This window comes from Mytilus californianus, unplaced genomic scaffold, assembly GCF_021869535.1.
Source record: "Mytilus californianus isolate M0D057914Y unplaced genomic scaffold, xbMytCali1.0.p SCAF_78, whole genome shotgun sequence".
NCBI classification, from domain to species: Eukaryota; Metazoa; Mollusca; class Bivalvia; order Mytilida; family Mytilidae; genus Mytilus; species Mytilus californianus.
Genome location: NW_026262732.1, coordinates 438,628 through 452,969, shown reverse-complemented (window position 1 = coordinate 452,969; position 14,342 = coordinate 438,628). Strand labels below are relative to the sequence as shown.

The 14,342-nt window shown below is 31.4% G+C and overlaps 1 protein-coding gene across 3 annotated transcripts in view; it reads right to left on the bottom strand.

The window, feature by feature from the left end:
- LOC127710421 (inversin-like) overlaps positions 1–11,992 on the bottom strand; it is an 87,430-nt gene extending 75,438 nt beyond the window's left edge. For 2 of the 3 annotated variants that reach the window (XM_052216244.1, XM_052216246.1), the window contains exons 1-3: positions 11,883–11,992; positions 2,427–2,483; positions 113–230 (exon numbers count right to left, since the gene is read on the bottom strand). In XM_052216244.1, the coding sequence (XP_052072204.1) occupies positions 113–230; positions 2,427–2,483; positions 11,883–11,912 (205 nt within the window). In that variant the 5' untranslated portion in view covers positions 11,913–11,992. Of the gene's footprint in view, positions 1–112; positions 231–2,426; positions 2,484–7,624; positions 7,681–11,882 lie in introns of those variants that run through there. The other variant, XM_052216245.1, reaches the window with a different exon arrangement.
- Between the last annotated feature and the right edge of the window lie 2,350 nt (positions 11,993–14,342).

Below are 14,342 nucleotides of genomic sequence, written 5' to 3'. Positions count from 1 at the left end.
ACTATATGTTGAGCTTTAAATGTTTTTTGATTGTTTTTCTATCTTTGGTTGCTGTCTCATTGACATATACCCCACATCTCCTTTTATTCATAAGACAACTTAAATGACCTACAGACTATTTGTTTGGCAAGTAAGGCTTTATCTCCATTAACAGCAGCCACATGCATCTGTGTGACTCCTTCCAACTCCTGCTCAATCTCGGCAACATTATCCATCCCACCATTCTCCATCTAGGAATGAAAATTAAAAAACAACTTAAAATTGTATAAGATGATAAGGGATGGTTTAGAAATAAATGAAAGGTGTTCTGAAGGCAGTTGTTATTCCACCCCATCATGCATACAATTTTTTTAAATTTAAAGAATATTTTCTATAATGGTTTTGGCTATTTTTTTAAAATGATCACCAGAAATTAATTTTTCCGAAAGAAGTACCTTCAACCCACTCCCCCTCTTTTCTCTCCTGTGACACCTCTAATAGGTTTAATCATGCATACTAAATTATTTTCTGTTTATCATGTTCATTGTAAAATCTTTCATTTGTACTTTTGTTTATGATAATTTGGATCTCATTTCTAAAGTGTAACCATACTTAACACAAACTGCACAAAACGCTACACCCTGACACCTGTGATTTGTGCTAAAATTGACCAAATAAATAGATACTGAACATTTGATATGAATTATATATGTTCTGCCAACAACAAATCTAGCTCTGATCAACTGTCTTAAAGGAAATGATCAGATGTAGATAATGTTGAAATAATTGATATCAGACATGTCAGACTCAATATCAATATCATTGCACAGGGACCTAATATAATCATGATAACATAAATAAGGTTCAAGGATTGCATACTACATTTTTAAAATCATATGTTCTATAAATTATAATTCTAAAAGTAAAAGCTTAAGATGATATCATATGATAGTTATCAAATGGAAGGAAGGTGTCTTTATATTGATTGATGATTGCTTAAAGTCGTGTCAGCAGGGAAAGGCCAGATTTCACCAAGTCAGTTCAACCAACATGACCAAGTGGAATTGGTGTAGCACAAGCTGAATAAAAAATAAATCACAATTTCAGAAACATACCATCGTGTATGTGTTATCTCTACAATATTAATGGATACCTTTTTTCTCTTTCTTGCATAAAAACGTCAATATTTCACAGCCTGACAGGGAAATGATTTTAGCTAAGAAAATTTCTTTGATAATATTTGCTCCATGACTATTGATTGTAGAGAATATTTAATAAGTTACATTACAATGTAGTTCAAAAGAAAATATTGAATACATTCATGCTAATATATTGATCTCATCCGTCTTAAACATATATATGAGTGTTAAATAAATAATATACACTGTAACAAAATTAATATACATATATATGCATGATATATTTATATTTTAAATTTTACATAGTTAAAAGACAATGGCACACGCCAGTAAGGCTCTAACAACTGAACGTTGGCCAAAACGGCCATTACATAACCAAATATTGACTATTTTTTGCATTTACACAAAACAGGAATTACTGATTGTCAAGAGATATAGGTGTCAAAGTACGTTTGAAGATTGCCAATTATAATAAGACGTATGTGCATTGTCCGTATTTAATATCTCTATATCTTCCTTCATCAGATCATTGTCAGCGAGGTTTTGTCAAATTCAAGATTTAAAATTAAGATAATAATCTTGGTGTCTTTTAATTTATACAACCCACCTTAAACTTAAGACCTAACATGACTAAAAAAGCATGAACAAGTTGTATTTCAATATCGTAGTTTATATTATATGTATATATAGAATTGTGTAACATGTAGATGTAACTTTGTGAGGACCATTGTCCTAAGTGCCTCAGAAATTTAATTTTGGAAGATTTTTCAAACTTTTCTTCTGAAGAGTTTGTTTATGATATGTCATTGAATATTTTATCTAAGTTACACAACAGTTTTTCATCGTCATTCATAGAATGTTAACAAAACTCTGTCTTGCTTTTATTTGTTTTTGAACATTCAAAGATCATTAACCAAAGGTCTACATATCAATGATCTTTTCATTGGCTTGTTTTTTTGTTTAAATTTTAGTCATAAGTTTGGAGGGTGGTGAAAGGTTATTTTGCATGCATCATGCTAAGCAGTTTATGGAAGGTGTTTTTCACAGAAAGACTGTTCTTCATTGGTTGCAACCATGAAAAACATCCCTAACTTTTTATCATACTTAAAGCCGCTCTCATAGTTTTTACCTTTTTATCACATATGTGCATGTGTAAAATAATCTTATAAAAGATTATTCAATTACATGTAAGTCTAAAACCTTGGCCTATCGATAATCATTACAAGACTGATCCTTTATTTTCATATTTACCTGTGTCTTTATGCCCCCCCCCTCCCCATCACTTATTTAATCTTATCTAATATTTACCTGTGTCACCCCGGGGCCATCTGCCCCCATAACCGATGTCATCTCATTTCCTGTAACCTATAAAAACAAATAAATCTTATTATTCATCTTGAAGTTAAAAATGTTCTCTGAAACAATTAATATTTACTTTTCTACCACAATTATATAACATGTTTTTTTCTCTTTACTGTTTCATATATATACAGGGATCATCCCTTAATCATGTTAATAGGGGAAAAGTTCAGTTCTCACAAAATAATTCTAACATTGACTTTACTTGGCTCGTGTATTTGTATGTATCAAGGAATTTAGTGTTCGTCTCTTTTAAATTCATACACATGTGACATGATACACACTTTAACTAGGCTCTAGCAGTTTATATGTTCAATTAAATCATGAAAATTGTATAGACAGAGAATTGCAAATTGCTGAAGACGGTATGCTTAATTCGAGATAATTTTAGTATTGTCATGTTGAGTTTTTGTCTCATCAACGCATACACCCCATCTGTCTTTTTTCATATAAAAATTCTGAAGAGAATCTAACCTTCTGTATGTGCCTGTCCCAAGTCAGGAGCCTGTAATTCAGTGGTTGTTGCTTGTTGCTGTATATCATATTTGTTTTTCGTTTATTGTTTTGTACATAAATCATGCTGTTAATTTTCTTGTTTGAATTGTCATGATTGTTTTACATTTGTCATTTAACTTGGACCTTTTATAATATAGCTTACTATGGGGTATGAGTTGTTTATTTCTACCTCATGTGGTCTCTGGTGGAGAGTGGCAATCATATCACAGATTCATAATTAAGGGGAAAAGGCATGCTGTTTCTATTGCATTTATTTTTTATTCATTCTTAATTTAACATTTCTTAAATTGATTTTTTTTGGATGTATTGTATCGCTTTATTTCTCAGACAAGCCTAACTCAATATGTTTTCTAACAAGGTCATACAAAATGCAAAGAGTGTGTCTTTATTTAGTTATAAAATTATCTAACTACATATAAACAAAAGAACAAAAATGACCTTAAAAACCCATAACAACTTTTATTGATGTTATTCACATATCTCTTAAGAAACTAAATATTAGTCAAGTTCATTTAAATTTTTCCAATAAATGTTTTTATGAAGTCAAGTAGAAAGAGATACGTTTATTTAATATAGAGTCAATATTTAAACATTGTGCCTTTGTTAATAAACAAACAAGACCATTCATTAATGATCTGGGTCAATATTTATACAGCTTTAACATAAGTTACAGCCCAAAAGAAAAGTTTAATTAAGCAGGTCCAATATATTTTCAGACTCCAACTCAACCTTCAGTATTAATAATTCCTTAGATAACCATACATGTCATATATAATTATAATCAACAAGGGATACCGTCATGTGTACATGCCGATTATTTTAAGATTCTTAATACATGTAAATAAATTTAAAACATATTTTTTTTTCAATTTCATTCTTTTTCAACAGTTACCAAATGGTTAGGGGGATGACACGCTTTTGGGATGTGGAGTATGTATGATATAGGGGTAAGGGGTAAAAAAAAAAGTGGGATCTGGGAAAAAGAAGGGGGGGAGGGGGAAATTTAAAAAAAAAAGCAGGATTGGGAAATGAGCACCCTCGTGTCACCCCACTCAACAGTATGAAACCTTTGTCAGATACCAGAAATAAACCTTCCAATGAAATCTGCATTCCACGCAAAACAAAACACAATCTTGTAAACGTGACTATCATCAATTGAAATAATTTTTTTTGTCGCTATACTGACCAATGCCTACAGCATATACGGGCCCCAAGGGTATCATCTGCCCAATGACCAGTATTTCAATACTGACATACACGACATAATTAAGCTTATACAATTTGTCTGTAATTTTCAGTTTAAATGTTTACGAGCTTATGTAGTATTTTTATTTGTATGGTATAGGTGCAGAAATTCCTAACTGGGGTTGCTGTCTCATATATTCATCATCTCCATTTATCAATATCTTCATACTATTATGTGAAACAGCAACATCAGATTCATAACTCATGCAATTTCTTATTATAATATTCTTTAGAAAAATCAGTGGGGGATCCAGAACTTTTTATACGGGGGGCCCACTGACTGACATAAGAGGGGCACTGCTCCAGTCATGCTTCAGTGATTCCCTATATAATCAACCAAATTTTTCCCACAAAAGACCCCCCCCTCCCCGGATCCGAAAATGCCCACAAATATCAAATATAAGATCTACAGAGTAAAGCAAAACTATTTTCTCTTCATGTCATTTAGAAAGTCCTCTTTAGACATGCAGGAAGGCAAAGAATGACCATTTTGCTTCATTGTTACAAATACTGTATTAGTAATCAAACCATTTCATCAACTGTTCTGTAAATATAGGTTCTACATGAACAACATGCACAGAAAAGTTCTACCATCTCCATAACTTTCCACAGGAAGTGAAGGCATCATGCTACCTCAGCAGAAAATATATACCTATTTCCAAATGGTTATTATTCAGAGCTATTTCAATTTGTCTTCATATCCAAAGTTTATATTGCTACAAATTTTTGCAAGCATTAACCAATTACTGAAAGTAACTTACCAACATTTCTTAAAAAATTGATAAAAACTTCTGAAATTTTACATTACATGTAATTTGCAGATGTCTTATATGAAACAGACTTTAACAAGATCAGCTAAAAATAGAACACTGATGAAAGCTGTGTTGATGATAAACAAAAATAGACAGGAAGCAATCAACATATTATTATCTACATTGTACCAGCACATAACACCCACATCAAATATAAACTGTTTAATTAACCTGAAATTAAGGAAATCAGTTCATGAATTTCTAAAAGTTTGTTCTTTCCTTAAATCATCTCAGAATGTTAATTTACAGCAGCTCATGTATAAACCTAGTTTTTTACTGAATTGTTGAAATTAAGCTATATATTTCCTTAAAAAAAACCAAAAAAATGAATTATTTAATAAAAGAAAATTTCATTAATTTTTCACTTTCCTCTAACAAGCATGCAGATCAATATTTTCACTTATTGTACATGTCCTGGTGGCAGAATTGGATTTCACTTTTTTTTTTTTAATTCTAAAACATCAAAAAATTTTAATTTCTTATCACTGCATGGTCACAAATATAATGTTTTAATTAACTTCCACGCTCAAGTGACAAATCTAAATCTAAGGAAATAAAGGATAAAAATCAATTCACATGCAGTCTGCACCAATAATTAAAATCTTTTCCAACTACTAGTCCGAAGACCAATATATCTGACATTTTTCTTATGCGTCTTAACAAAGTTTTACAAATACTTATTAGTCCGAATAAAATTTTACTAGTCTTGGGCATCAGACTAGTGGCTAAAGGTGCCGACTGAATTTGAACAACCCCACTCACCATGCTCACCCAAACATGACATACTTTACTCTTGGTTCAGTCTAGTAAGACATGTCACCCACACAAACACTGCAGAGATGACCAGACCCTGTTCCCGAAACTAAATATTACATGTACATGTATGCTACATAGAGAAGATCCACAAAAAAATAATAATTGTAGTCTTAAATTCTTGTTTGACCTAGTGGACCATAGATATTATATTATAATCATCTCCAACCTAGACACTGAAAAACTCGTCAACTGTAAAAAAAAAGCCAGCATTAACCAACTCTAGATGAAAACATACAAATATCAAGGCTTTCATTCAAATTTGATCTCTACCCTCACCTTTTGAGTCAACTACTTGTTAGATGTTAAGCATTTAAAAACAATAACAATATATCTAAATGCTATTCATCAACTCTATTATAATTATGAATAAACAGCTGCGCCATGAGCGCATGATACGCCGTCACATTTTTTACAAATAAAGTTCAATAACTTCTCAATGTCATATCAGAAATTTGTGAAAAACTAAAGGGAGGTTATCTTAACTGATATAAACCAGTCACCAAAGTTTGATGAAAACTGCTCAAAGCACTTTAAAGGTATTGTGTGAAAACTAGAAAATCACCCCTTTTTATGAATAAAATCCCATAACTTGGAAGTGTAAAATCTAAAATTTATAAAAATTGAAAGGGAGCTTACATCAATAGATATAAACAATTCAAAGTTTCATGAGAACTGCTGAAAGCATTTTTGAGTTATTGTCCAAAAACTGGAAAATCCCCCTTTTTTTTTAATGAATAAAACTCCATAACTCGGAAACATAAAATCTAAAATTTATAAAAATCAAAAGGGAGCTCATGTCAATAGATATAAACAATTGACCAAAGTTTCTTGCAAATTGGTGAAAGCATTTTTGAGTTATTGTCCGAAATACTTGAAAATCTCCCCTTTTTTAATGAATAAAACCCGATAACTCAGAAACGTAAAATCTAAATTTTATAAAAAACGAAAGGGAGCTCACATCAATAGATATGAACAATTCACCAAAGTTTTATGCAAATTGGTTGAAGCGTTTTTGAGTTAATGTCCGACATGTTGACAACGGACGGACGGACAGACGGACAACGGTATACCATAATACGTCCTGAAACGGGCATAAAAAAGCTATCCAAAGGCTTTGTTAAAGCTTGTAAAATTTATTTTAAATAAAATCACTTTCTACTCACACTTTTTAAAGATTTAAAATGAAAAACAGCATTACATTTTATACAGCAAGATTTTAATTTACAGGCACACAATACATTTTACACTGTAAGTATTAGATGTAAGCTTCTCATATTTTTTTGAGGGGCAATCGCCCCGAAAATACGAGATGATTACATTATTGTACATCTGATTTACGAAGTAATAAATAAATTGTTTATCTTTTCTCTTGTTCTTAAAAGACCAATTAGTTTTGATAAAACAAGAAAAGTGTCATTATCTCAAATTTACCAGACGCAGTAACACTTTCAGAAGATGTTTAATATTTATGGATTAGGAACAAAATCTTAATTGCGTCTATTTTTCTGTCATCAAATTGATACCTTATCACTGCTTTTGTATGGCATTATGAATTGCTGTACTATCTTGTTTTTTCTGGTTTAATTGCCAAAACATGAACTTTTTTACTCATAAATGATAACAATTCTATGTTAATACATGTATAATAATGTATCTCAATTCAATTAATAAATGTTAATATCAACCCATTACTTTAAATTAGGAAATAAACAAATAAAACCTGAGCAGCATTTACTGGTCAAAATCAATCTTACTTACATGACTTACACATCCATTAAACATGACTAAGTCATTAAAGACTAAGTCACTATAGCTAACTCACAAATATTCACTTTGTCTCCTGTAGAAAAAATATGAATGAGAGCTCGAGTCTGTCTAAAATCAGAGACAATTTGTGTACTTTCCAATTCAATGTTATAAACACTAAATAAAACATGCAAAAATCTTAGATTTGAGAAAATTATGTCAAACTAGAGGATTGGGTAGTGATATGACACCCAAATGATACCCTACAGAAAGCAATGGCAAGGTCTATGATATAGGGCAACCCCAAGATATCTTAAATGTAGATAAAAAACAAATAGGAGGTGCACAAATGACAATGGCATTTATATTAAGTTAAGAATATTATGAGAAAGTTTCAATCAATTCTTATCAAGAGGTAAGGAGTAGTTGTGGATACAAAATAGGCACTCCCCTAGATATATAAGGCATTGGCAAAGCCTTTGATTTGCTAAGCGAAACCAAAAAAAATATTTCTGATAAAAAATCAAAATGGGAGGTCCCCATTAACATTTTTCTGTTCATGTTCTGAGAAAGTTTAGTGAAAGAGGAGCTGTGGATACAAAATGAGTACCCCATGAAAACTAAGTCCATGATTTCTAAATCTAAGGAAAACTAAAAACAATTCAGATAAAAAATTAAAATAGGAGGTGAAGTATGGCATCATATAGTAAAGATTCTGAGAAAATTTCATTAAATTCTAATCTATGATTTAGGAGTTCTAAGTAAAAAATAAAAATTATTGAGAAACTTTTCACATTTGTCTACATGTACATGTATGTATTACTGTACCAACACTTTCTCACATTCATACACTTTATAATAATTTTACAGTCTCAAACAAATGAACATACAAATTAAAATATAATGTCATATACATGTACATATTACATATTTTCTGTATTGCATTTGTAATTTATAGTAATTGAATTTCGTTATTTTACTGCAAAGGAAAAGGACAACCATGTCCGATGACGTAATATATAAAGTACAAAATTTGTTTCGCAGATTATTGAAAACATAAGATTAATTAGTCTGCAAATCCATTTGATATTGTCAAAAAATAATTAGAGAAAAAGTTTCCACCACTGTAACTCATCATGTGATACCATATTTCTCAACAGTTAAATTAGAAATAGTTCTTAAAAAAACCTGCAAGAACAGATATTTTACTAGGTACAAACAAATGTAAAATAAGCGGAGTTTCAGTTGTTTATTAGCCTAATGTCTCTTAATTCATACTCTGCTATACACCTGTATAAGCACAATAATTAATTTGATAAAAGCCTTAGCCAATTAATGGTTAAGGATGGATACTAATTACTTTAAAGTCTTATTTGTAGAAAAAATCAAATGTCATTGACATTATATACACTCCAGACAATGCACCGATAAGATTATTTGTTTAACATTCTTCAACATGCATTTTGATATGTTCAAGTTGTAAATACATGAAATATATATATTTTTAAAGTATTTTCTTAATCCATGTTCATGATATTAATTGTCGAGAACCATCTCCAATAACATAACAAAATTTTTCTTTCTCAACATGTGAATTTTGTTAATTCTGTGGAAACAAATGACAGCCCAAATATATTTATTATATGACATGTCACATCACTTAAAAGGGGCTAGTTGTTGCATAATCATTTTGAAGGTTAAGGATTCAATTGAGTTAAATTAAACATATATTAATTTAAAATTAAATGCAACTATCAACATGGTTCATGGCTATACTTTGTCAAAAATGACTTTTCATGGAACAGGGTTAATTGTTGGCCTTCTTTTACCTATAGATGTTCTAACCAGTGGAGATCTATACTAAACCAATTTCAACTATAACATTAATATTGTACCTAGCAATAGCACCATTGACAGTCAGCCCTGACCTTAAAACTTACCTAAAATAAACCTTAGCCTAACCCTGTTCTTTAAATGAACCCTAACCCTGAAGTACAGATACCCCTTAAGAATTGTATTAGTTACTTCAGGGGCCATACATGTAGTTATTATCTGTTAATAACTACTTTTACAGTATTTAGTTTGCTCAGAGACTGTCCTGTAGTCTGTAAGAATCCAGGTCTGCTTGCCCAAAATCACGATCGCTCCCATTCATGTTCACCAACTTTCACGTTTGCACTCCACACATTCACACCCTGGGTCCATTCGCACCCTATTTATTGGTCTTGTGTTGAATAATTTTGGAATTGTGTTTTTGGTAGTGTGTTGCTTTAAATAAGTTTTATTATTGTTTCAAAATAAAGTGACATTCTGAAAACATAAACATGTTTCCTTAAGTGTTTTATTAATTAATTTTGACAAAAAGAATAATAAATAAAAAATTGTCAAGATGGTCATGGCAAAGTTCGTTCATGTAAGACTTGTAAGACTTTTAAAAGAAAGACAGAAGATACCAAATGGCTATCAAACTCGTCACAATGACTTTGCCAGAAAAACACAAATACTAGGCTACAAATCACATGTTTTTTTTAGGTGTTTATGGTGTTGTATGTCAGCTATAAGTACCTTCAGAGCATTTATTTCCATGTGTTAAGAAGATTGAAGGTACCAGCATATATATTTACATTAAAAAAAAGTACCCAAAACAATAAATATTACATGTATTACAATCATCCAAATTGACCAATTATTAAAAAAAAAACTTCATTTAACATGTTTAAAAATCCCCAAATTTTTATTCATCATCATGATCATGATCATGAAAATATAAATATTTTTATATATATATATATATATACATCTAAAAAACATCAAATAATTCAACCGGTAGTTGAATATAAAAATAAGGTGCGAACTGACCCAGGGGTGAATGTGTGGGGTGCGTATGTAAGCGTACTTTCATTCCGCCGTGTATTTATTCCGGGTAACTGTTTTTCACTAGAGAATATTGGATGTAAATAGTGTGAAAGCGTCGATCTTGATATCGTTGTTTTGTTGATATTAGACCGGTTTATTGTTTACATAAATAAATGGGTTAAAATTAAAATGATTTTCAAGGAACAAGTTTAATTAATCTGAGTCAATCTAGTAAATAATATTGATGATAATGAGGAGGATGTTTTTATAACTCAAAATACTTTATCAATGATCAGGACATTGAACATGATACAAACCAAATTTAAACATTTGTTAAAGAGCAGATTTGTTCTTACATAAAGTTTCAATTATAGAAGCATCCTTTGATACTGACATAGAAGATATGATTTTATATACAAGTCGACCGAAAGGCAATACACAGAAAAACTTCGGGAATCCAGTAAAAATAAATATTACAATTAGTGACAATTTAAAAGCATATGATTTGATAGATTTGCATAGAAAAATTATTTAATGTAAATCTTATTCGTTAATAAGCATTATTGTGTTTATATCTTGCTTCAAAATGAGTACTAATCACTTTATCAATGTATGGATCCAAAGCACTGGTGTAATTGATCCCGGTATAAAATAACTGGTGCAATCATTCCGGTACAAAATCACTAGTGTAATCATTCCTTGTTTAAAACCACTAGTGTGAACATTCCTTGGATGAAAACTCTCCACTTTTTACATAAATCAACTATGCAAGTTTCAAATACACTAAAATCTATAAAGCCACATTTTATATATATTTCCCCTTCAAAAAACCCTTTTTAGAACCTTATAATGACTTGTGGATGTTTTACACTGGACCCGGATAGAAAAACCTAGTGAATTTTCGTAGGTGGATAAAAATCACTGGGGATTTTCTTCCGCCGGATAAAGTACACTGGCGGAATCAAACCACTGTTACACGAACGTGTAGGGTTCAAAGGTGCATTGGGAGCGAACGGACTTCAGTGTAGTTGGATAGTTATTGGTCGTGGATGAATATTCTCTTACTGTTAGTGGCATTGAATTATACCAGATCTCAATAATTTTTACACAGATTTAGATTAATAATTTATTTTATTTTTCAAAGGATTTTAAATTAAATGTCTTAAGTACAATGTTAAAACATGGACACTGGACTTTTATATGTAACAATTATTCAAATTATTCAATTTAATAAAAAAAAAAAAAATAGCTACTTGCTACTATTACTAACTTCGTCATCTTCCGCATGTATAATTAATATATATTATTGTAAATCATAAATGATAATAATCCGCAAACTGGTTAAAGACTAAAGTGTCCGATAATTTAATAATAATTAAATAATCTATGTGATTACTGAGATTAATTGGATTACCTGTGTGTCCGTCACAATATTTTCACCCATGAACACCTCAGGGTGGAGTATAATGTTATTCTTTCACGGGTGAATGAGTTAATTTTTTACACTTCCGTGGCACATGTCGAACCGCCATATTGTTGTGCATAGAAACCAAACTGGTCGATAAGACGGCAATTCTGATTGGATGATTTTGAAAGGCGGTAATTTTGTATAGGATAAATAATTAATTCGCACAAAGGACACGAAGCGTCCGAGAAAGACATTGATTAATTGATTAATTGGTGTTTAACACCACTGTCCCAAGTCAGCAGCCTGTTCAGTGGTTCATACCTTTCATATATTTGTTTATCTTTTGGTAAATTGTTTTCTTATAAATTAGGCCGTTAGTTTTCTTATTTGAATTGTTTCATATTCTTCATGTCGGGCTCTTTTATATGTTTATAGCCGACTATACGGTATGGATATGTCTAATTGTTGAAGGCCGCACAGTTGCCTATAATTGCTTACATCCACTTCATTTGAACTTTGAAGGATAAAACTTTGTCTCATGGGCAATCATATACAACTGACATCTCCTTATTTTTATATTTGCATTGTATGAATCTCAGGCGTGGATCCAAGATTTCATCTTTTAATTTTGAGGTTATTAGGAAGGCTAAACCCTTCCTAAAAATGACGTATCTTTAAAAAAAACAAGGATTTTTATCTCCAATGATTTTCACGCCTTGATCAAGTTTCCTTTAATATCCTACTATGACCACAGCCAGGCGTGGACCCTCCAACTTAAGGTAAATTCAAAAAAGGGGATTCCCATAAAACCTTGATAAAAATCAAGCATTAGACTATATCAACCAACGAACAGGAAGGAATGGAAAACAACGGTCATATTCCTGACTTGGTATAGGCATTCTTCAACGAAAATGTTGGGTTAAATTACACCAGGTTTTATAGGTAGCTAATTATAACCTTCAACTTGTATGCCATTTGTGTAAAGATCAATATAGATTTTAATAGAAATAAGAAGGTGTGATATGAGTGCCAATGAGAAATCTCTCCATCCAAGTCACAATGTGTAAAAAGTAAACAATTATAGGCCAAAGTACGGCCTTCAACACGGAGCCTTGGCTCACAGCGAACAGCAAGCTATAAATGGCCCCAAAATGACAAGTGTAAAACAATTCAAACAGGAAAACCAACGGTCCAATCTATACAACTGAAAACGAGAAACGAGAAACACTCAAGAACCACACCAACAAACGACAACCACTTAACAACAGGTGCAAATAAACGCAGCGGGCCCAAACGTTTCAACAGGCGCCAACACTCACCCCAACCCGAAACAGCAGTGTAACACTACAACACAGAAAGACACACTATAAAACACCTACCGAAATGGCCTAACTCAACCAAAAAGACACACCAGCAAAAACAAGCAAACACACACTGAACGAACAAACCCGATCTATGACACAACACAATGCATGTTTAATAACATTGTAAATGTACCATTAAAGATAGTTATTAAAGAAGGAAAAGGGAAAGAGGGGGGGGGGGTATTTTTGTTTGTTTGTTCTGAAATGATTTTTTTTCGTACACGCTACCATATCAATTTTTTTTTTGTCGCGCAAAGTGCGACTTTTTTTCAAAGAACTTAACATAAAATTTTCAAATTGTATGGCAAAACTCTGGATTAGAATTTTTTTTCCCTATCTACTTGATCAAAATATGTATTTCTTCAGAGTTGGGAATGAGAATATTTCTTAATAGAAAAAAACACAACCCCGTCAGAGTTAAATGATCGTTTCTTACATAGCACTGGGCAAGAAATGCAGTGAATGAATACAAAAAAGAGTATGTATATTTATATCAAAGATCTGATCAGGATGAGTAGACTTTAATTAAGCTTGATTTCAAACACTTTTTTTCAAAATATTTAAACAAGCAAAAACTATAAAGGATTAATAATCAACTGCTTTCACGATACCGGAAAAGTCAACTGAGGGTTAATAACGCCACTGTTATTGATATTGCACACACTGTTGTTTTTTTTTTATCACAGACTCCTCGGTGGAACTGGAGTACCATTAACAAATCTTAGAATATATCAATGTGTAGTGTCTTCGTGTGAGAACACGAAAGAAGGACAAAATAGGTGACAATATATATATATATATAACATGTATAATGAATTGTCTTATCTTTTTTGTATTGAAAGTACAGGCAGACGTTTTTCTTCGACAGTTTTAATACAATGCTCGAAAACAGTAAGGTATATATATATAAAAAGAAGATGTGGTATGATTGCCAATGAGACAACTCTCCACAATAGACCAAATGACACAGAAATTAACAACTATAGGTCACTATATATATAATCACTTTAGTATAAAAAAAAATCAGGAGACGTGCCAATAAACAGGTACCCACTAAAGAGAAAGGAAAAAAGACGTCAACAGCATTAGCACACGGTCTTCA